Source organism: Molossus molossus, unplaced genomic scaffold, assembly GCF_014108415.1.
Source record: "Molossus molossus isolate mMolMol1 unplaced genomic scaffold, mMolMol1.p scaffold_m16_p_9, whole genome shotgun sequence".
Lineage (NCBI taxonomy): Eukaryota > Metazoa > Chordata > Mammalia > Chiroptera > Molossidae > Molossus > Molossus molossus.
Window position 1 is genome coordinate 96,687,637 of NW_023425403.1, and position 26,014 is coordinate 96,713,650.

Below are 26,014 nucleotides of genomic sequence, written 5' to 3' on the forward strand. Positions count from 1 at the left end.
AGAAAGTTAGCCACAAGAGAGCTACTATTAGATTCTCAGCTGATGTCTCAATAGAAACAATGCAGGCCAGAAGGGAGTGGCATGAAGTATACAAACTAATGAAAAGTAAGGATCTGAATCCAAAACTACTCTATCCAGCAAGGCTATCATTCAAAATTGAAGATGAAATAAAGAGCTTCACAGACCAAAAAAAGGCTAAACAAATTTACTACCACCAAAACAGCACTGCAAGAAATGTTAAAGGCACTACTGTATGAAGAAGAAATAGACAGAGGAACAGAGGCATAAAGAATAAAAATGGCAACAAATAAGTACCTATCAATAATAACCTTAAGCCAGACGGTGTGGCTCAGTGGCTGAGTGTCCACCTATGCACCAAGAGGTCGCTGGTTCACTCCCTGGTCAGGGCAGGGCACATGCCCAGGTTTTGGGTTAGATCCCCAGTAGGGGGTATTCAGGAGGCAGCCAATCAATGTTGATGCCTCTCTCTCTCTCTCTCTCACCGATGTTTCTATCTCTCTAGCCCTCTCCCTTCCTCTCTCTCTAAAAAAAAATAAAAATAAAAATAATCAATAAAATTTAAAACATAATAAGAACCTTATTAAATGTAAAAGGCTTAAATACTCCAATCAAAAGACACAGGGTAGCTGACTAGATAAGAAAATAGGACCCATATATATGCGCTGTCTACAAGAGACCCACCTCAGAAAAAAGACTCACACAGGATGAAAGAAAGTCAAGGGATAGAAAACAATTTTCCAGGCAAATGGAAACAAACAAACAAACAAAAACCTGGTAGAGCAACTCATATTTGACAAGATGGACTTCAAAAAGTGGGCCATAATAGGACACAAAGAAGGTCACTAAATAATATTAAAAGGGTCAATCCAACAACACGATATAACCCTGGTAAATATATATGCACCCAATATAGGAGCACCTAAAAACTTCTGGAGGGGATTAACAGCAATATAATCATAGTGGGGGACTTTAACATCCCTCTAACACCACTGGATAGATCTTCTAGACAAAAAATTAATAAGGAAACAGAGACCCTAAATAATGCACTAGATCAGCTGGATTTAATTGACATTTACAGAACATTTCATCCCAAAGCTGCAGAATATATATTCTTCTCAAGTGCATATGGAACAGTCTCAAAGACAGACCGCATGTTAGGGCACAAACTAAGTCTCTCCAAGTTCAAGAAGACAGAAATCATATTAAGCATCTTCGTGGATCACAATGGCATGAAACTGGAAATCAACTGCAATAAAAACACTAAAATGCATTCAAACACACTTGAATTTCTTAACGAAACACATGGAGGCTAAGTAGCATGTTATTAAACAATGAATGAAACATCAATGAGATCAAGAAAGAAATAAAAAACTTCCTGGAAACAAATGAAAATGAACACAGAACAACACAAAATATATGGGACACAGTGAAAGCAGTCCTGAGAGGGAAGTTCACAGCAATACAGGCCTACCTCAACAAACAAGAAAAATTTCTAACAGAGTATCTAATTCTAAAACTTAAAGATTTAGAAATAGAACAAAAAGAAAACCCAGAGTTAATGAAGGAAGGAAATAATAACAATCAGAGCAGAAATAAACAAGAGACTAAAAAAAGGAGAAAAAAAAATACAAAACGTCAATGAAACCAAGAGATATTATTTAAAAAGGCAAATAAGATTGATCAACCTTTAGCCAGACTCATCAACAAAGAAAAAGGACCCAAATTAATAAAATCAGAAGTGAAAGCAGTGAAGTAACAACCAACACCACAGAAACACAAAGGATTGTAAGAAAATACCATGAACAATTATATGCCAACAAATTTGACAACCAAGGTGAAATAGACAATTTCCAAGAATCATGCAGTCTTCCAAAACTCAACTGGGAAGAGTCAGAAAACCTGAATAGACCAATAACAACTAAGGAAATAGAAGCAGTGATCAATAAACTACCAGCAAACAAAAGCCCTGGTCCAGACTGATTCACAGGTCTGGAATTTTACCAAACATTCAAAGTAAAAACATCAGCTTCCACGTTGCCTTATGTGCAAAAGGTTTTAACCTAGGGTGAAGAGAGGGAGATAACTTGAAGGTGAATTGTCATCAAGGTGGGCTTCTCCTTTCGTTGGTGTTCAATGAGGTGAAGGAGAATGTGGAAACTGTGTTTTCCTGCTTCTCCCTGCCGAAAAGGGGGTGAGAAGAGGTGGTCGGAACCGTGGAGAGCTAAGAGCGGGATTCATCCAGGATCATGCAATAATCTTTTGTTTTCTGGGTTTGTTTTTTGTTTTTCAAAAATGAGACTCCCTCAGCGAGATAGCAGGATAAGAGGTCTTCATTCCAAGTTCATCACATTAGCCGATTTGAGGGTTCCTAAATAATCCAGAGTGTAGGAAAGTGACAGTTAAAACCCCACCTGGAGTAAATAAAAACATACAAAGAACTAATATTCATTCCCCTCAATCTATTCCAAATAAATTCAAGAGGAAGGAAGCTCTTTATATGAGGCCAGCATTAACCTAATCCCAAAACCAGAGAAAGACACTATAAAAAAAGAAAACCACAGGCCAATATCCCTGAGGAACATAGATGCCAAAATCCTCAACAAAATTTTAGCAAATCAGATCCAGCAATATATTTTAAAAAGTATACACCATGACCAAGTAGGATTTATCCCAGGGATGCAAGGTTAGTACAATATTCGCAAATCAATAATGTAATAAACCACATAAAATGAAAGATTAAAATCATATGATCATATCAACAGATGCTGAAAAAGCATTTGACAAAATTCAGCACCCATTTTTTTATAAAAACTCTCAGCAAAGTGGGAATAGAAAGATCATACCTCAACATAATAAAGGCCATATAAGACAAACCTACAGCCAACATCATACTCAATGGGCAAACACTAAAAGCATTTCCCTTAAGAACAGTAACAAGACAGGGATCCCCACTTTCAGTACTCTTATTTAACATAGTATTGGAAGTCTTAGCTATAGCAATTAGACATGAAGAAAAATAAAAGGGATCCAAATTAGAAAGGAGGAAGTAAAACTGTCATTAACTGCAGATGACATGATATTGTACATAGAAAACCCTAAAGACTCCATCAAAAAGCTATTAGACCTAATAAATGAATTCAGCAAAGCAGCAGGATATAAAATCAACATCCAGAAATCGCTGGCATTTTTATACACCAATAATGAACACATAGAAAGATAAACTAAAAATTTACAAATGCAACAAAAAAATTAAGATATCTGAGAATAAACTTAACCCAAGAAGTAAAGGACCTGTTCACAGAAAACTACAGTACATTGAAAAAAGAAATAAGGAAAAATATAAATAAGTGGAAGCATAAACATTATTCATGGACTGAAAGAGATAACATCATTAAAATGTCCATATCACCCAAAGCGATCTATAGATTCAATGCAATCCCCATCAAAATACGAACAACAGCCCTGGACAGTTTGGCTCAGCAGTTAGAGTGCTGGCCTGCGGTCCAGAGAGACCCGGGTTCGGTTCCCGCTAAGGGCACGTGCCTCGGTTGCAGTTTGTCCCTGGCCCTGGTTGGGTCATGCGGGTGGCAACCACTCGATGTGTCCCTTTCACATCGATGTTTCTCTCTCTCTCTCTCTCTCCCCCTCCCACTCTATCTGAACAAAAAATGGATGAATGTCCTCAGGTGAGAATAAAAAAAAAAATACCAACAATATATTTCACAGATCTAGAGCGAATACTTCAAAAGTTTATATGGAAACAAAAAAGACTCCAAATAGCCACAGCAATCTTGAAATGAAGAACAAAGTAGGAGGGATCACAATAGCGGTCATCAGGTTATACTACAAAGCCACTGTAATCAAAACAGCCTTGTACTGGCACAAGAACAGGCAAGGCACATAGATCAATGGAACAGAACAAAGAACTCAGAAATTGACCCAAGACATTATGCTCAACTAGTATTTGACAAAGGAGACAAGAGCATAGAATGGAGTAAAGACAGTCTCTTTAATGGTATTGGAAAAATTGGACAGCTACATGCAAAAAAAATGAAACCAAACTTACACTATACACTAGAATAAACTCAAAATGGATAAAGACTTAAATGTAAGTAATTAAACCATAAAAATGCTAGATGAAAAGGTAAGCAGCAAAATCTCAGACATCTCAAGTAGAATTTTCACTGATATATCGCCTAGTGCAACAGAAACAAAGGAAAAAAATTTAATAAACAGGACTACATCAAACTAAAAAGCTTCTGCACAGCAAAAGAATCCAGCATCAAAATGGAAATGGAACCCCCATATGTGAGAATATAATTGTCAATGATACATCAGATAAAGGGTTAATTTCCAAAATATATAGAGTACTCATACAACTCAACAAAAGAAAGACAAAGAATCCAATTAAAAAATGAGCAGAGGACCCAGTAATTGAGCCTCGACCCATGCATTAATCAGAGAAAGACTAGTATCACATGATCTCACTGATTTGTGGAATATAATGAACAAAATAAGCTGATGAACAAAATAGACCCAGAGACATAGAAGTAGGGGTCAGACTGATAATCCTTAGAGGGGGGTGGGAAGGAAAGAGAGAAAACAAATAACTTACATGCATATATGCATAACCAGTGGACATAGACAACAATACTGTGAGTTGTGTGGGGGCTAAGAGGGGGAAGGAGCCTGATGGGAAGTAATGGGCGAAAAAGGAGAGACATTTGTAACAAAAATCAATTAATTACTTTAAAAATAAAACATAGAATAGAGTTATGATGCAATCTTAATGAACTGTTTTGGTAACCATAAGATAAAAAATTGGTAGTAAGCTCAACCAAGTAATTTCAAATTTACATCTAACTGAAGATTTTATATATTCTGGCTAAAAGAAATATATATATATATCTCCAAATTTTAAAGACTTTCAATGTTTTTAAGCTTTATTGTATAATTTACATACCATAAAACTGCCTATTTAAGTATACAGTTTGATGAGTGTTAATAAATGTATAGTTGTGAAACACCACAATCCAGTTTTAGAACACTTCCAACATTCCAGAAAGTTCCATGTGCCCATTTATAGTCAATCCCTACTACTAGCCCCAGGCAACAATTTATCTGCTTTCTATCTCTGTATATTCCATTTTATAAATGGAATCTTGCAATATCTAATATTTCCTATTTGGCTTCTTTCACGTGAAATGATGTTTCTGAGATTCATTCATGTTGTTCATCTATCAGCAGTCTATTCCTTTTTATTATAGTAAAACAGTATCCCATTATATGGATATACCATATCTTTTATCCATTCACCAGCTGAATGGATAAACACTGAACTGTTTTCAGTTTTGGGGTATTATGAACAATGCTGCTATAATATATTTTTTCATTTATCTTGGATAGTACAATTGCTGGTTATATAGCAACTACATATTTGCCTTCTTAAGAAATTGCAGACAATTTTCCATCAGCAATGTATGAAAGTTCCAGTTGTTCTACGTCCTCACCAACACTTGATATTTTTCATTCTTTTAAATTCTAGCCATGAGAAATTTTAGAATGTGAAGTGGGAATCTCATTAATTTCCATTTCCTTAATGGCCAATCAGATGGATCATCTTCTCACCTGCCTATTCAAGTTTGTTTATCTTATTTGGCAAAGTATCTTCTGTTCAAATATTTGCCCTTTTGTTAGTCTCTTTATTGTTCAGTTGTATGAGTTTTTTATATATTTTGATATTAAGTTCTTTATTCTGTATATGCTTTTCTCCCAAACTAGAACTTCCTGTTCATTTGTCAAAGTTTTTTTTATTAAAAAACTGTAATTTTACCCTGGCCAGTTTGGCTCGGCAGTTAGAGCATCAGCCCGCAGACCAAAGAGTTTCAGGTTCGGTTCGGCCCTGGTCGACGTTGTGCAGCAGGCAGCCAATTCATGTGTCTCTCTCACACAATGATGTTTCTCCCCCCCCATTCACTCTGAAGATAAAATGGAAAAATAGAAGATTCCAAAATGGCAGCGGAGTGAACGGAAGCTACACAGACAGTCTCCCAGAACCAAACTGGAATTACAACTATAACACAGACAAATCAACGAGAAAAACCAACAGAAAAGCAGCTTGCGAGGACCATATAACCAGGGACACTGACTCGATCCAGGTAGGCTTGCAAAGGCCTGAGACGGGGGCTGGGAGCCCACGGTCAGCAGCTCCGCAGCGGCCTTAGCTGTGAGCAGTACCCTCGGGTTACACTCCCAAGCGAACCCAAGCGACTACACAGCACAGCGCCGGGACAGAGGCTAAAACAGCCACAGCCACTCACCTTGGGCTCCGGCAGAGGGACGGCAGACTGGACTGGAACTGTGTGGGGACACTTGGGATTGGGAGGGCACTCAGAGCTTTTGCTGAGTTGCTGCCACGCAGGATGGTGGCCATATTGCTCCTTCCAAGGATTCTGGGGAGAGGCAGCAGTCCCTCCCTCAAAGATCCAACCCCACCCTGTGGGCCATTGAAGTGCTAATTGAGGTTCACTAACAACCAGCATCTGCCCCACCCTCGGGAAATCCCCAATGCTGAGCACCTGAGGGAGTTTTTCAATCAACTGACAACCCAAAACTCATCAAGTAACCTCAACTGCTAGTCTCCAGGCAAAAAGCTAGAGGATAACAGTACCTTTCCTGGGCTAGCAACTTTAACCAGGAAAGTAAGACTTCACAGTGGTGTTTAACGGGGGCCCTCACTCGCTCATCTAAACCCAGGAGAGTGAGTGACAAACAGCAGAACACCAAAACCACAGGGAAAACCTGACAGGCTCCAAAGCCCACTGTGATAGCCAAAATGGTGAAACAAAGAAACAAACAGAAGCCAAATGAAAGAGCAAGAGATCTTCACCGAAGATGAGATCAATGTGGAGCAGTTAGGCATGTTAACAGATCTAGAATTCAGAGCCATGATCTTGAGGAAGCTCAACAACATGAGTAAGAACATAGAGACCCTGAAAATAAGCCAATTGGAAATTAAAAACCATCAAGAAGAGATAAAAAATGACATATCAGAAATGAAAAACACATTGGAAGGTTTAAAAAGCGGAGTAGAGGAAGCCAAGGACCGAATCAGTGAATTAGAAGACAGGGTAGGAAAAAAAATCACACAATCAGAAAAAACAATTAAAACACAGGAAGACAGCTTAAGAGAACTGTGGAACAACTGGAAACGAAATAATATTTGCATCATAGGAGTCCCCAAAGAAGAAGAAAATGAGCAAGGGATAGAGCATATATTCAAAAAAATAGTGACAGAAAACTACCCTAATTTGGTGAAGAAAGAAGGCATTCAAGTTCAAGAAGCACAGAGAGTCCCAAGTAAGAAGAACCCAAACAGGCCCACATCAAGAAACATAGTAATTAAAATGCCACAAATTAAAGACAAAGAGAGAATCCTAAAAGCAGCAAGAGATAAGCAACAGGTTACCTACAAAGGAAACCCCAATGAGCCTCTCAGCTGACTTCTCACAAGAAACACTACAGGCCAGAAGGATCATGAAAAACAAGGATCTGAATCCAAGACTATACTACCCAGCAAGGCTATCATTCAAAATAGAAGGTCAAATAAAGAGCTTCCCAGACAAAAAAAGGCTAAGGGAATACATTAGCACCAAACCAGCACTGCAAGAAATGTTAAAAGGACTACTGTAATTAGCAAGATAAATGGGAAGAAAAATAGAACCACACTAAACAAAAATGGCAATAAATAAGTACATATCAATAATCACCTTAAATGTAAATGGATTGAAAGCTCCCATAAAAAGACACAGAGTAGCTGATTGGATAGGAAAGCATGACTCATCTATATGTTGTTTACAAGAGACCCACCTCACAACAAAAGACTCACAAAGGTTGAAAGTGAAGGGATCGAAAAAAATCTTCCAAGCAAATGGAAAGCAAAAAAAAAACCTGGGGTAGCAATACTCATATCTGATAAAATAGATTTCAAAATGAAGGCCATAACTAGAGACAAAGAAGGCCACTACATAATATTGAAAGGATCTATCCAACAGGAACATATAACCTTGATAAACATATATGCACCCAATATAGGAGCACCAAAATATATTAAAAATCTTCTGGAGGACTTCCAAGGAGAAATCAACAGCAATATAATCATAGCAGGGGACTTCAACACCCCTCTGACACCACTGGATAGATCCCCTAAACAAAAAATTAGCAAGGAAACAGAGACTCTAAATGAAGCACTAGACCAAATGGATTTAATAGATATCTACAGAGAATTACACCCCAAAACTACAGAATACACATTCTTCTCAAGTGTACATGGGACATTCTCAAAGATAGACCACATGATAGGACACAAACTAAATCTCTACAACTTCAAGAAGACTGAAATCGTATCAAGCATCTTCTCAGATCACAATGACATGAAACTAGAAATCAATTGCAACAAGAACATGCAAAGACATTTCAACACATGGAGGCTAAATAGCATGTTGTTGAACAATGAAGGGGTTACCGAGGAGATCAAGGAAGAAATTAAAAACGTCCTGGAAACCAATGAAAATGAACACACAACAACACAAAATTTATGGGATGCAGCAAAAGCAGTTCCCAGAGGGAAGTTTATAGCACTACAGGCCTCCCTCAAGAAACAAGAAAAATTTCTAATTGACTGTCTAACCTCACAACTTAAAGAATTAGAAAGCATAAAAAAGAAAACCCCAGAGTAAGTAGAAGAAAGGAGTAAAGATCAGAGCAGAAATAAATGACATAGAGACCAAAACAACAATTCAAAGGATCAATGAAACAAAGAGCTGGTTTTTCGAAAAGATAAACAAGATTGATGGACCCTTAGCCAGATTCACCAAGAAACAGAGAGAGAGAACCCAAATACACAAAATCCGACAAGAGACTTCCGGTCAAGATGGAGGCGTAGGTAAACGTGGTATCGTGTCCTCCCACAACCACATCAAAGTTACAACTAAACTACAGAACAAGCATCATTCAAAACCGCCTGAAATCATCCTGAATGGGAGTCCTACAACTACAGAATTAAAGCAGCAGCCACATCCAGACTGGTAGGAGGGGCGGAGGGGCGGAGGGGCGGAGGGGCGGAGGGGCGGAGGGACGGAGGGGCGGAGGGGCGGAGGCACAAGGGCCGGTGGCAAGACAGGCTGACCCCACACCCACGTGTGGCGGATAAAAATCACAAGGATACCTTGGCTGCGAAGGTCCTTCCTGAGGACTGAGGGGTCCCTTTCCCACACCAGGTGCCCCGTTCAGGGTTCCAGTGCCAGGAAAAGAAGTCCCCATAACTTCTGGCTGGAAAAACCAGCAGGAACTGAGGCTCAGGGAGGCTGACACGGCTGGAGCCCCAGGCAGCTCCCTAAAGGGCCCGCGCATGGACTTATCGGACTCTCTCCCTCTAAGCTTGGAGGGGAGGCAGCTCAAGGGGCATCAGAGACATACAGGGAAGAACTGAGCTGTTTGGCACTAAAGCGAGGGGTGGAGAGGGGGCTTTCTCCGGGACAAACATGCTGTCAGAGGCCTTTGTTCCTTTGGTGAGCCCTTCCCTGGGGCGGCAGACAGCCCCCATACCTGGGACTCCAGCAACCTGGCTCACACTGGTAGCCCCGCCCTGGTGACTCCCAGAGGCCCTACCGCGCCCCGCCCAACTTTTAGGCCCACCCAAGCTGTTGCCAGTTGCTTAACCATAGGATTGGCCTGTCTTGGATCCTGCTTCAGATTTTTCCTAAATTCTTTCAAACGAGCAGCATCTGGTCTAAGCTAGCCCCATACTGCTGGTTAAGTAATACACAAAAACAAACACAGGGAGGCAGCCAAAATGATGAGATAAAGAAACAGGTCTCAAATGAAAGAACAGAACAAAACCCCAAGAAAAGAACTAAGTAAAATGAAGATAAGCAACCTAACAGATGCTGAGTTCAAAATACTGCTTATAAGGATACTCAATGAACTCAGTGAGAACCTCAGTGAACTTAGTGAGGGCCTCAAGAGCATATAAAAGGACCAGTCAGAATTGAAGGAGGCATTAACTGAAATAAAGAATAATTTACACAGCTTCAATACTAGAGTACATAAATCCAAGAAGCAAACCATCGATTTGGAATATAAGGAAGCAAAAAACGCCCAATCACAACAACAAAAAGAAATAAGAATCCAACAAAATGAGGATAGTGTAAGGAGCCTCTGGGACAACTTCAAGTGTATCAACATTCGCATCTTGGGGGTGCCAGAAGGAGAATAGCAAGAACAAGAAATCGAAAACCTGTTTGAAACAATAATGGCAGAAAACTTTCCTAACTTGGTGAAGGAAACAGACATACAAGTCCAGGAAGCACAGAGAGTCCCAAACAAGATGAACCCCAAGAGGCCCACACCAAGACACATCATCATCAAAATGCAAAAGGTTCAAGACAAAGAGAGAATCTTAAAAGCAGCAAGAGAAAAGCAGTTAGTTACCTACAAGGGAGTACCCATAAGGCTGTCAGCTGATTTCTCAAAAGAAACTTTGCAGGCCAGAAGGGAGTGGCAAGAAATATTCAGAGTGATGAAAACCAAGAACCTACAACCAAGATTACTCTATCCTGAAAAGCTGTCATTTAGAATCGATGGTCATATGAAGAGTTTCCCAGACACGAAAAAGTTAAAGGAGTTCATCACTACCAAACCGTTATTATATGAAATGATCAAGGGTCTTTTTGAAGAAACAGATAAAATATATGAACAAACAAAATGGCAATGAATACATATCTATCAACAATGGAATCTACAAACAAAATGAACAGGTAGATCAGAAACATTCTCATAGATACAGAAAACATTTTGTTGGTTGCCAAATGGGAGGGGGTTGGGAGAATGGGTGAAAAAGGTGAAGGGATTAAGAAGTACAAATTCATTGCTAGACTGACAAACCTCAAAGGGAAAGGGGCTGGGGGTGTGGAAAGAAATAAACCAAAGAACTTCTATACATAACCAATGGACACAGACAATAGTGTGGAAAAGGCAGGAGGGGGGCGGGAGTGGGGAGGAGGTGGTCAATGGGGGAAAAATGTGGAACATCTGCAATACATTCTACATTCAACAATAAAGATTAAAAAAAAAAAATCAGAAATGAAAGAGAAGTAACAACCGACACCACAGAAATACAAAAGGTCGTTCACAGCTACTATGAACAACTAACTGTACGGCAAAAATTCGACAATGTAAGCGAAATGGACAAATTTCTAGAAACACACAGTTTCCCAAAACTGGACAGGGAAGAGATAGAAAACTTGAACAGACCAATAACAACTAAGGAAATTGAAGAGGTAATCAAGACTCTCCCAGCAAACAAAACCCCAGGCCCACATGGCTTCACGGGGCAGTTTTACCAAAAATTCAAAAAAGAACTAACACCCATTCTCCACAAACTATTTCAAAAAATTCAAGAAGAAGGAAGACTTCCAAACTCATTCCATGAGGCCAGCGTAATTCTAATTCCAAAACCAGAAAAAGATACTACAAAGAAAGAAAACTACAGGCCAATATCCCTGATGAACATAGACGCCAAAATCCTGAACAAAATACTAGCAAATCGGATCCAGCAATACATCAAAAAAATTATTCACCATGACCAAGTGGGATTCATTCCAGGGATTCAAGGCTGGTACAATATTCGCAAATCAATAAATGTGATACAGCACATAAACAAAATGAAGAATAAAAACCACATGATCATATCAATAGATGCTGAAAAAACCTTTGACAAAATCCAGCATCCATTTCTGATAAAAACGCTCAGCAATGTGGGAATAGAGGGATCATATCTCGACATATTAAAGGCCATATATAAAAGACCTACAGCTAACATCATACTCAATGGGCAGAAAATAAAAACATTTCCATTAAGAACAGGAACAAGAGAGGAATGTCCACTTTCGCCACTCTTGTTTAACATACTACTGGAAGTCTTAGCCACAGCAATCAGACATGAGGAAAAAATAAAAGGGATCCAAATTGGAAAGGAGGAAGTGAAACTGTCATTATTTGCAGATGACATGATATTATACATAGAAAACCCTAAAGACTCCAGCAAATATCTACTAGACTTAATAAATGTATTTGGAAAAGTAGCAGGATACAAAATTAACGTCAAGAAATCGACGGCATTCTTGGACACCAATGATGAACTCACAGAAAGAGAAACTGAAAAAACAATCCCATTTACCATCGCGGCAAAAAAATTAAGATAGGAATAAACTACCTAGGAATAAACTTAACCAAAGAAATAAAGGACCTATTTGCAGAAAACTACAGGACATTGAAAAAAGAAATTGAGGAAGATATAAAAAAAATGGAAGCACATACCTTGTTCATGGATTGGAAGAATTAACATCATCAAAATGTCCATACTACCCAAGCAATCTATAGATTCAATGCAATCCCCACCAAAATACCAACGACATATTTCACAGAACTAAAACAAATACTTCAAAAGTTCATATGAAACCAAAAAAGTCCCCGAATAGCCACAGCAATTTTGAAAAAGAAGGACAAAGTAGGTGGGATCACAATACCAGATAGGTTATACTACAAAGTGACTGTAATCAAAACAGCCTGGTACTGGCACAAGAACAGGCATATAGACCAATGGAACAGAACTGAAAACCCAGAAATGGACCCAAGGCAATATGCTCAATTAATATTTGACAAAGGTGGCAAGAGCATACAGTGGAGTAAAGACAGCCTCTTTAATAAATGGTGTTGGGAAAATTGGACAGCTACATGCAAAAAAATGAAACTAGACCATCAACTTACACCATACACAAGAATAAAATCACAATGGATAAAAGACTTAAATGTGACTCGTGAATCCATAAAAATCCTAGAAGAAAATGTAGGCAACAAAATTTTGGACATCATACGGAGCAAAATTTTCACTGATACAACACCTAAGGCAATAGAAACAAAGGGAAAAATGAACACATGGGACTACATCAAATTGAAAAGCTTCTGCACAGCAAAAGAAACAATCATCAAAATGGAAAGGCAACCCACTGTATGGGAGAACATCATTGCCAATGATATATCAGACAAGGGGTTAATTTCCAATATATATAGAGTGCTCATACAACTCAACAAAAGGAAGACAAAGAACCCAGTTAAAAAATGGGCAGAGGAGTTGAATAGACACCTCTCCAAACAGGACATACAAATGGCCAAGAGACATATGAAGAAATGCTCAACATCACTAATCATCAGAGAGATGCAAAATGAAACAACAATGAGGTATCACCTCACACCTGTCAGAATGGCCGCCATCAACAAATCATCAAAAACAAGTGTTGGCGAGGGTGTGGATAAAAGGGGACTCTAATACACTGCTGGTAGGAATGTAGACTGGTGCAGCCACTATGGAAAACAATATGGTGTTACCTCAAAAAATTAAAAATTGAACTTCCATTTGACCCAGTGAATCCACTTCTAGGAATATACCCTAAGAAGCCTGAAACACCAATCAGGAAGAATATATGTACCCCCATGTTCATAGCAGCACTATTTACATTAGCTAAGATCTGGAAACATCCCAAGTGTCCATCAGTAGACGAATGGATAAAAAGTAGTGGTACATATACACAATGGAGTACTATGCAGTTGTAAGAAAGATCTCTTATCCTTTGAGACGACATGGAGGGACCTGGAAAGCATTATCCTAAGTGAAATAAGCCAAGCAAAAAAAGACAAATAACATGATCTCACTTATATACGGAATATAATGAACATAACAGTCTAATGGAACACAGTAGACCCAGAAACATGGAAGCAGGGCACAGATTGACATCCCTCAGAAGAGAGGTTTGGGGGGGGGGGAGGGATAAACCACAGAACTTATATGCATGTATGCATAACCAAACATGGACAACAAAGCTGGGGACCGGGCGGGGGTGGGTTGGAGAGGGGGATGCCAATGGGGTAAAAAAGGAGAAACATCTGTAACATAAAAATTAATTAATTTATAAAGAAAATGGAAAAATAACCTCGAGTGAGGATTTAAAAAAAATTTCTTTTTTAAATTTCAATGAAGCTCGATTAATCAAGTGCTTTTTGTTTTGTATTTTAGAACTCTTCCATGATCCATGACCTAAAGTCATGATGATTTTCTCTAGTTTTTTCTAGTTTACAGTTTTAGTCCTTACATCTATGACCATGATCACTTCAAGTAATTTACTTAAGGGTCAAGTTCATTATTTTGAATATGGATATCCAACTGTTGCAGTGTTACTTGTTGAAAAGACTGTATTCTCACCCAGTGAATTATTTTGGCACCTTTGTTAAAATTAACTATTTGTGTGATGGCCTACTTCTAGATTATATTCTGTACTATTGATCTATATGTTTATCCTTATGTCAACAACACAAAATGTTGATAGCTTTGGCTTTACAGTAACTTTTAAAATTGGATAGTGCAAGTTGCCCAACTTTAATCTTTTGCAAAATTGCTTGAGCTATTCTAGTACCTTTACACTTCCATATACATTTTAGAGTCAGCTTGTGTGTTTTTATAACAAAGCTTCTAGGATAAATATCTTTTTAATAACGAGAAGCATTTTAGGATCACACTGTGCACCCAAGGTCATAAGTACCAAAATGCAGTGACTCTATCATTAGCTATATAACTTTAAGGCAATCTCTAAGCCTCTGCTTACTCCCTTATTAAATAAATGGGTTGGTTTACTTTTTATCAGTACATCTATTCATTTACCCACCATGGACAATATCTGTTTTAATTCTAAAATTCAATGATTCAATCATAAGTATAATAATCATTATTCTGCAGAGATATAAAAATACTTCTGAAAATTTGGTGTTTTAGTTAATAGGAAATTTGATCTATATTCAACAATACGATAGAATATAACTAGAGCATTACTAAATTCATGTATCTATTACCTTATTGAGCAAAGCAACTTGGAACCCAGTATATTCTTTCATGTTCAGGTCCAGCAGTCTATGAGGAACATCTTCTGAAATTCCCTGGAGCAGTTGTTGAAAATCTTTCCTATAAGCCATTGATAAACCATGTGATCGGCTTCGGACTTTAATTCCAGTTTCCTGTACTACTTTTTTGCCTACAGATCCGATGACTCGATCAGATTCTATTTTTGCCTAAAGTAAAAATAAACAAGAATTGTCTTGATATAATCTAAATTGGTAAATTAAATTCTATAGTTTTGGTCTTCTATAAATCAAATATTTATATATTTTTAAAGTATACAAGAAATTAAAATTTCAAGTGGCATGGTCTATGTCAAGTACTTGGTAAATTAAAAATAGTTCAAACAATGTCTTATGATTTTAAATCATTACAATTTTAACCTTTTGGAGAAGGGCAAACAAACACAACTTTAACTGTATTTATTAATACCCACACACTTAAACCATGAAATGTAAAGATACCCTAAATGAAAATATGTATTTCTATACCCTAAATGAAAATATGTATTTCTAATTTAAAACTGATATAAAACTAGAAAACATATCTCATCAATATTTACTTAAAGACACTTACTAGCATATAACTAAATGTTTCTAGATACAGCAAATGATAGAGTTTTTCACTGGAAAGCAAATAGCAGTATTTTGACTCTTTACAACCTGCACTTGAATTAGCAGTTAAAGTAAAGATGGCGGAAGTACTGGGAAAATGATGTATTTCAAATGACATTAATAACTTGGCAGTCAGTTAAACTATATACTAATTAACTACCACAGTATCTGTTAATGTGATTTATGCTCAAAATGACAAAATTCAGTGTCTCTTACAAATATTTCAAAAGTAACTCCCGTTTTGGCCCTGGCCGGTTTGGCTCAGCGGTTAGAGCGTCCGCCTGCGGTCCTGAGAGACCCGGGTTCGGTTCCCGCTAAGGGCACATACCTCGGTTGCAGTTTGTCCCCGGCCCTGGTTGGTCGTGCGGATGGCAGCCACTCGATGTGTCCCTTTCACATCGATGTTTCCCTCTCTCTTTCTCTCTCTCCCTCCCACTCTATCTGTACAAAAAATGGAAAAATGTCCTCGGGTGAGGATAAAAAAAAAAAAAAAAAAAGTAACTCCCGTTTTGAAAGAAAAAAATCTTAAGTTTTAAAACATAAAACAAAAGAAACTGATACTTTGTCTAACATAACAACTTTCTAACATAAACCTCTCAAAAGAAAACAAAGAATGTTCACACAGAAGTCTAGGAAGCCATTTCGTCAACTAGGATTACTTTTCTAATTAACATTTGAAAACATAGTATATACCATGTACTTGAGGCAAAATTATGCTAATTTTTGATTATGTGGTTTTAAAATATAATATACTAATATAATGGAATTCTATTAGAACTATTAAGAACTAACTTCTGGCCAGTTAACCATCTTAGCCAAAACCATTCAAAATACACAATGGTTTTCTCTATTTCTTAACATTACCTGTTGACTCAATTTTTTGAGGTATGAAATGACACTGTAACTTAGTCCATATTCCATACTGTCTGCTATGAGGTTAGGTGCTCCCATCATTCTAACAGCTTTCCTCAGAGGCTATAGGCAAAAAAGAAAACATCACTTGTCAAAAATTTATGACTTATATACATTATGTCAGTTTAGAAAATTTCTGCCCCCAAAATTTCTTTTTATCAATGAGAAAGTTAACATGTTTGTATTTCAGAAAAATGTTTGTCAGTGCTATGAAAGGCAGTTTGAAATAGATAAAAAGGATTAGAGGCTACAATAACAACACACAAGGCGAGAAAAGGTGCAGTCCTAGACTTCTTATCACTGAAAATAGTAAATCTGGAAGAAATAGGCAGGAGACACACTGCATAGGTCGATTTGGTAGTACTTTGGGTATTAACTGAAAAGGGATCAAAGAAAACAGAAGATTTCTACTTAGGGTAACTCCATGGGTGTGGTTCGACCACTCACTAGCTTTGTGACCCTATATCAGGTTATATAACCTCTCTGTGCATTAGTTTCTCATTTGTAAAATGATAATAATAGTATCTACCTCAGGGTTGTCATGGGATTAAATAAATTAATACATGTAAAGCACTTATAAAAGCATCCGGCACACAGTAAGCATTCAGTAGATGTTAATCACTACTACTATTTATCTAGCTGAGCTGAAAAAACAGAAAACAAGCTCTGAAGGAAAAATAAGGAAGAGGAAAAAACAGTCTAATATTTACTATGGATGTAGTATAGTGAAATAATATTTAATTGTAAGGAGAGACCAACTGAGAACCACTTTGTACAATGAAAAATATCACTAGCAGGAATGTCTGGCACACATGAATGGGATACAGACAGAAAAAGGATAATTCATTGACATATTAGAAAGTGTATAAGCATGTGTGTGAAACCAGAATCACATCTCAGCTCTGATATTAAATATCCATGTAGATTTGGCTAATCCTATGGGTTGCTATGAAATGTAAATGAGTCAATGTATGTAACATTTTATATTCAAAGTGTTTCTTCCTTTCACTCACTTACATGGCAGGCATTATGTGCTAGACACTCATACAATTGATCACTTAAAACTACAAAATATGACTTTTTTTTATTAATTTATTTTTGTTACAGAGGTTTCTCCTTTATCCCCACTAGACACCCTCCTCCCCGTCCCCCACCCCCTGGCTGCTGCCCCAGCATTGTTGTCTATGTCCATTGGTAACACATATGTGCATATAATTTCTTTGGTTTATCTCACCCCTCCCCACTGGCCCCCTCCTCTGAGGTTTGTCAGTCTGAACCATACTCCCTTCTATGTCTCTGAGTCTATTTTATTCATTATATTCCACAAATAAGTGAGATCATGTGGTATCTGTCTTTCTCTGACTGGCTGATTTTGCTTAGCATAATGCTCTCCAGATCCCTCCACGTTATCTCAAAGGATGAGAGATCTCTCTTTCCTACAGCTGCATAGTGTTCCATTGTGTATATGTACTACAGCTTTTTTATTCACTCATCTATTGATGGACACTTGGGCTATTTCCAGATCTTAGCAATTGTAAACTGTGGTGTTATGAAAATAGGGGAACATATATTCTTTCTGATTGGTGTTACAGCCTACTTAGGACATATTCCTAGAAGTGGGATAATTAGGTCAAATGGAAGTTCAATTTTTAATTTTTTGAGGAAACACCATATTGTTTTCCATAGTGGCTGAAGCATTCTGCATTTTCACCAGCAGTAACTAGAGTCCCCTTTTCTCTGTACCCTCACCAGCACTTGTTGTTTGATGATTTGTTAATGGCAGCCATTCTGGTAGGTTTGATTTTTAAAGCTCAAGAAGTTAATGTTCTTATGAGAAACCAATTACAAAGATCAGTCAGTCAATTGCTGTAATATTCTTGAATTAAAAGCAGAAGTAATGTCTAGAAGTGCTTTTAGTGTAGGTCTCTTTGTTAAGAAGTTACTTTTCACAAAATAAAGTAGTACACTTAATAATATACACATTATTGCTCTTATCTACTATGATAGACTAGGTTTTAAGTAATCAGAAAATTCAAGGTTCTAAAAATATATGGTTCTATGAAAAAATATACTTATCCAACCTAAAAATATATTTCTGAAGATTTAGGAAATTTTGTAGCCTTACAGAGAAATAATTCTGAAACTGCAATTTAAAAATGTAGTATAACAATTGAGATTAAAAGCCTAAATTCTAAAGCCAGACTACCTGGGACTGAATTCCAGTCCCCCATATATTTGCAATGTGGCCTTAAACAACTTACTTAATCTTTTAATGTCTTAGTTTCTTCATCTGTGAAGTAGGAATAATGATCATTTCTACTTCATAGGATTACTATATAAATTAAACAAGGTTACTATATGTAAAGTGCTTAGGATAATACCAGGAATAGGGTAAGTATTGTATATACTCATAATTATCATCACTATCATCATCGTTATTTTGCAAATCATCAAAACATTTCTTTTCCCATTACATCTGTACTGGTCATTTATACAAACTATTTTCATGACATTTAACCTATAAGAGTAATAAACAGAAGTTTGTAATATAAAAAACTATAATCATAATATAAAACTTTATAACAAGTTCTGTTTTTAAAAATAATATTCTTACCCCAAGATAGTAGGGAGGCATTGTCTTCAAATAACTTTCGAACGACTGTCTCCATTTCAATGTTGGTTTTGCTTTATGTACTTTAAACAAGTCATCTATAAATGCATAATGTAAACAAACTATCATTACTCATTGTTTTCACAGATGCAAATCAAGTCAGATAAGTTTCATTAGTCTGCTTTCTTCTTTTTAACAGAAAGAGTAACATGAAACATACACTTTTAACAAAATAAAAGTGGCAATTTTTGGTTCTGAAATTTTCAATTAGTAATACCATTTTAAAAATGAAAAAAAAAAGTCAATTATGGTATAGAATTACATGTAACAATCAAGATAGAGCCAGGAAACATGTAAAAAAAAACCATACCCTACTTAGACCTAGACATGAAAGAGATTTGAGAACATATTTACTAATATTTGACTATAAATTTAAGATCTAAAGTGATTTCATAAAGGAAAATTAGTCTTCTCCAACAGTACTCCTTAAAAATTATAGACAGATGGTCCCCAGAAACTAACTTCAGGCTTTTATCATACTCTTTTGAAACAAATTTATTCATTAAAAAAAATAAAAATCTTTTCCAAGTGAAAATTTCTTAGAAAGAAAATACATTCAGCTCTTATTAATATGCTTCACAAAATGCCGTACTTACCAAATACAAAGCCTGCACTACCAATTCTAACCATGTAAGAAATCTAACTTAAATTAATAAGTTTAAATTTAATTAAATTGGAATATTTTTTTAAAAATTTTTAATCCTCATCCGAGGATATGTTTTTTGATTTTAGAGAGAGATGAGATAGAGAAACATCAATGTGAGAGAGAAAGATCCATCTATTGCCTCCCATATGTGGTCCAACCAGGAATCAAACCTGCAACCTTTTGGTGTATGGGATGACGCTCCAACTGGACAGAGTCAGAATATTTAATTTTAAATTATAAAATATAATACCTTCATAAGTTGTTGATTCAAAGGTGATTTGACACTGCCTTTCAATTTACCACAAACATGCAATAAAACAACCTTCCATACTTCAGCATTTAAAAATATTAAAAACTTTTTCATTAAGTTTCAACAGACAAGAAACTTAGAATGTCCCCAAAGTTTGTTTTCAGGAAAATTTATATGTATGCTGAGCCACAGAAAATGTGACAATAATGACTTACCTAAAAGAGGAAGGAGGACTGGGTAATTGTAAGGCATCACAAATAAGTTGACACAGTTCAGTGCTGTACTGGCTTTCAAGTAACCAAATGGATGACCAAGTTCACTATATTTTGCACTATTGCTCACATATACCTGTTAAAAAGGAGTGGTTAAAATTTATTATTATTATTTTAAAACCTTACCTGAGGGTATGTTTTTATTGATTTAGAGAGAGCAAGGGAGAGAGAGAGAAACATCAATGTGAGAGAGAAAAAGCACTTGGTTGCCTCCCAGATGCATCCCAACTGGAATCAAACCCACAACCTTTCAGTGTATGGGATGACTGCTCCAACAAACTAAGCCACACTGGCCAGGGTAAAACTTCATATTTTTATGAAGGTTAAAACCTTTACAAAATATTATATAATCTGCCCTGGCCGGATTGGCTCAGTGGTTGGAGCATCAGCCTACGGACCAGAGAGTCCTGGGTTCAGTTTCCGCTAGGGGCACGTACCAAAAAAGAATATTATATAACCCATTGATTTAACTTAATTTTTAAGAAACATTTAAATTAAATAATTGCTCAGCTCACCTGCCAACATGTTTGAGGAGATTTCCTTTCCAGGATAAATTGAGTCAGTGGTGAAGGTTCCAATTCGTATTTGTCAAAAGGCAATTTGTCAATAACCATTGGTTCACAGTCTGTACATGAAAACTTCACTACAGGATGAGATGTACGAGGTGGCTAGAAGGGAAAGTCTTATTACTATTTACACAAGTACCAGGAACAAACTCATTATCAGAATCCCTCATTACCAAAATTTACTCAGTTCCTCAGTTTTGCTAATGTCCGTTTAATTTATTACAGAAAGCACCATTAGCCAAAAGAAAATACTTGAAAATGCAAAATTTAAATTATACAATATTCAGAAGAAAAAGACAAAATACTTCCAAATCTATACAAAATGATTTTTTTTTAGGTTTAAAATGTAAAATTTTGGAATTAAACAAGTACTAATTGATTTTTACATCCAAGAAACAAGGAACAAATAGAAATCTTCAATTTTAAGTCCTCACTTGTAGAAATGTAATTACTTGTATAGATAGAGTAGTGGCTTCCAAACTGATCATATAACTTCAAGTTTTTGAATATACAATAAATTAGGACATTATATGTATTTATTTTTAAATCATTTGTAAATTTTCAGTGTGTGTGTATATATATATATACAGGTGCATAATAAAATATAAAACACAGTAATATTAAAAGTAGGAAAATAAAATAAACACAAATAGAAGTTCTAATATATTCCTTCTTTATTTTGGTAGATTGTTTTTGTTATCCCTGTGGTTTATTCACCCTATTTCTGGAGATATAAAAAACACAATACCTCAAAGGAAAAAAAGGGGGAAGGGGGTGTTACGCTATTTCCTCAATAGATAGTCTCCTTCCTTAAAAATCTCACTGGTCTTTGTTGAGAGTCACACACAGCTTCAACTGGCTTTGGTGGCATCTTTAGAAGTCAGCAACATGGCAGATGACATCAAGGTCAATTTCAAGATCTACCAGACTGCCCCTTTGATAGCCACTTCCTCAGCCAGAACCAGACAGGGAGCTGCTGGCCACTTGGGGGAGATGTCTCCATATGCAAATGGTACTAATGTATGTACAAGCCCCTCTGCCCTGTATGTCAGCCTAGGACAACCACCTGGCAGAAATCAGGTTTCCTGGGAAGATATGAACTGGCTCCACCCACCTCTTCTCTGTCCTTCATCCTTTTCCCATGGTGGTGAAGGGAGCCCTGGGTACATAGTCAATCCCACCCTGGGATCCTGAATCATGACTTAACTAATAATACTTGTTGTGGAAAAATAAGTAAATAAATAAAATTTCACCAACTGAAGATCGGTGAAGAAAATACAAGCCATGAAGAAATAACTTAAAATTTCATAGCTAGAAAGGACTCTCAGATCTGTGTTGGGAACCAATCCCTCTCATTTCTCTTATGTATCCAATTGTCTTCTAGATAAATCTCTATAGGTCCCTCAGACATATTATTTTCCAATTTGTTACTTTTCCCCCAAAACACAAAACCTATTCTAAAATTCTACTTAATGTCTCCCTCTTATTCTCCATATTTAATTATCACAAAGACCGAGGTAAAGAGCCCATAAATTCTAAGCCACTTAGCAGAACACATAAACATGGCAGGTACTCATTATTTAGTTACTACCCTCTGTCAGTACTAAATTCTCATCTCTCTAAAAATTTATCTTCTATTTCTTATCACTCTAATTCATGCCTTCATTTTTCACACTAGATTGGTATAACTGCTTATTTTAATTAGTCTCCCTAATTAGTCAGCCCCTCTAATCCCATGGCTATTAAATTTAAATATGATCATGTAATTACCCTATCTGAAATTATTTGGTAAAAGTAAAGGCCAATCACCTAAAAACAGGGTCCAGACTCCTTTATCATACACAAATATCCTTGACGATTTAGTCTCGATCTGCTTTTCAACCACCACACTGTGTACACCCCGTGCTCTAGTCATGCCTAACTACTTGGAACTACTCAAACAGATCATCGTCTTTCATGCCCCTAGGTTTTCACATGTTATCCCTGAATGCTTTATTTTCTCCCTTGCATATTGCAAATAAAGTTCTGAAGTCTGAACTGACAAGTATCAACCACTAAAAGACTTCTTCCCTGATATTCTTTCCCACCTCGGATCCCAAACATATACCAGGCAGTTGGGCACCACCTCCTCTGGGTTCTGCTCTGCATCTCTATTATAGTTAACACACTGTACTTGACTGTATTTACATGCCTGACCTTCCTTGGTAAGGTTCAACAGGGTGAGCACTATGTTTTACTCATTTTGTGCTCCTGTGCCTAGATGTACCTAACACATACCCATGGGGAAAAGGGAGGGGGAGGGAGTCCTCTAGAACTCAGCAAAGAAATTTTGCATTTATTATTTCATTTAATCCTCCAAATAATCCTATGAGACAGGAGCTGCTATCATCATTTAACATATGTAAAATTAAGATAATTAACCAAAGACATACAGCTAATAATTGGTAGAGCCATGATTCAAATTCAGAATCAGTTTCTAATAAATCACACTTAATTTCAATAACAATACTTACTTGAAATACTGTTATTCATAAAAATTTCATTTCCCCTCTAATATCCATCAGTTACTCAATTTTGCCAGTTCTTTCCATTATTATCTTTCTTATGATTCTTTCTTCCATCATCTTAATCCAAACTTTTAATATGTCTTACGTGAACCATAGCAATAGCCTAACAGGAAACCTGCTTACCTTCTAACACATCTCCTACTTTTGCTGCAAATAACAAGCACCAGATTAATTTTCCTAAAGCAGCACTCTGTAAGTGTCTTCAGTCATTCCTTCAGTCCCACTGAAAAAAGTTTAACTACCTTAACCTTGCACCTAGAGTCATGAATAATTTGGCTCATTTCATAGTACTCTCAGTGTTCTACATATGTATTAGTACCCACCTATGCTCAGCTACTTGTTATTCCCCAAAATACACCTTTTCCTTTTTTACCTCCACACTTTTTCTTCATACTGTTTCCTCTTCCCACTGAAATTCTACCCACACTTCAAATTCCTCTATGGCTTGTAACAATTTATAATAGACAACTAGAGTAATATTAATAGATAATGCTTGTGATATTGATTTTGAATTTCTTTCTATTGGAACTCAACAAAGTACCATACAAATTACTGTAGGTATTAAATAAAGACAATAGAATGAATAACCAACAAGGCAATATTTCATACAAATGTGATATATGTTCTATAGGAGTTGAAAGGGCTCCAGAAGAGAAAGTAAATGAAGAAACAGAGTTTCTCTATAAGGCCAGACTAAAAACTATGATGGTTCAATCAGAAAAAAAGAAAAAGGAATAAAGAAAATACCTCACTAAATTTTACAAAACTTTAATTTTATTAAATCCCAAATGAATAAAGAAAATATCACTTACTAGATCTTGTGCAGATTAAAAGTAAATATTATCCTGAAGAGTTGATATAGGCTTAAAATATAGAAGGTATCCAATAGGATTTAGTTAAATTCATAAATGATAGCTATATGAAACATTTAAGACTGCTTAATGATATCTGAAATAAATTCTTATCTTCTAAAGGTAATAAAATTAAAATTCTTATCTTCTAAGGATAGTATGTCATGTTCTCCCACAAAATAGCCCATGATGTCCTCATATACTAGAAAAAACACTAATATAAAAAGAAAATGTATTAACAAGATTTAATAGATTGTTTTGTTTAAATGTACGCTAGAATTAGAAAAACCATATAGTGAATACTGACAATTTACCACAATCATTCAACAAGCCTCAGTTTCTAAAAAATAATTCATGTAAACAAGACCAAAAAATCTTTTCTACCTTAAACCTCTTGACCGACAACTAAATATATAAATAAAACAATGCAAGTCAGCATGAATTTGTAAGACTAAGTCCTAAAAGACTGAAAGCAAACGATCAAAATTATTGTGTAAGCCTTCATTTAAATTCTAAATTGTGTCCCTGAGACAAATAATCATGTTGCATTATGTTTAGAGTGCAAAGAGAAACTCATTACATCTATGATTCGGTACCCAGATGCCAATAATAAAAACATAAGCATAGAATGAGATTCTAAAGAAAACAGATGCCTTTTTTCCATTACTACATAACAATCAATACAGTGTACTAAAGCAACTAATAGCTTATCACAGCACTTTGAACACCTGCCTAATTCCTGTAAACCAGCCACACGTTTAACTGATAATAGTACTTAAAACTAGTATGAAAAGCAGCTAAATGGTTACTGTTACAAAAATCACAGTCTCACTGGTACTTACTAGTGTTGGAGAATTCTGATCTGGCCAAAAAGATTCTGGAACAGGCCAATGACCTATAGGAACCCCAGTTTTAGGATTTGGCCTGACATATATGAGTTTGTGACAGCTATGCCAAGGCTGAGATCCAAAAGGCCTTGATATATCTGGCTGTCCATCTATAGCAAAGAAATTAAGAGAAAAAAAGCATATATCATTAAGGGGAAAAAGTATCAAAAGCTCAATTATATCTATTATTACTTAACTTAATAAAATTGTCCCAACACTTGTTCAATTCTGAATTTGCCTAATTTTCTTAAATGGTAGAATATGATCATGACTGCTTGATGTTCATATGAGATTAAAATTCACTAGAGAGTCAAGTCTGCAAATGCCAACTATGAGTTCGGCAGCTGAAGGGAGGTCTCACAGGATTCTTTGCTTATCGTCAGAATATGTAACACATACTTTATGGTAAATAGTTATTTAATGAATGATATGTTTCCCCAGCAGATGATAAGGGCAAACACTCAATTTCTTTATCATTGTGCTTGGCTTAGGAAATACTAGGTCAAGTTTTGCTAAATAATTCTATCAAAATAACAACTCTCTTCAACTAAAGATTTAGTCCCTAACTGTAAACCAAGCACTAAAATAATATAAAAATAAATACATTCCATGTCTAACAATTCAATTAAAAGAAAATTTAAAAAACAAAAAACAGTCCTAGCAATTTTAGGTCAGCTGTTAGGACATCAGCCCTCAGACTGAAGGGTCTCAGGTATGATTCCAGTCAAGGGCACATACCTGGGTTATAGATTC

General features: G+C 36.3%; 1 protein-coding gene across 2 annotated transcripts in view; it reads right to left on the reverse strand.

Annotated features, from left to right (window-relative positions):
- The window catches only part of INTS6 (integrator complex subunit 6), a 106,100-nt gene that overhangs the window by 12,447 nt on the left and 67,639 nt on the right, over positions 1-26,014 (reverse strand). For both annotated transcript variants that reach the window (XM_036250507.1, XM_036250508.1), the window contains exons 7-12: positions 25,217-25,371; positions 20,906-21,058; positions 20,334-20,466; positions 19,166-19,260; positions 16,504-16,614; positions 14,983-15,198 (exon numbers count right to left, since the gene is read on the reverse strand). In XM_036250507.1, the coding sequence (XP_036106400.1) occupies positions 14,983-15,198; positions 16,504-16,614; positions 19,166-19,260; positions 20,334-20,466; positions 20,906-21,058; positions 25,217-25,371 (863 nt within the window). The remainder of the gene's footprint in view (positions 1-14,982; positions 15,199-16,503; positions 16,615-19,165; positions 19,261-20,333; positions 20,467-20,905; positions 21,059-25,216; positions 25,372-26,014) is intronic.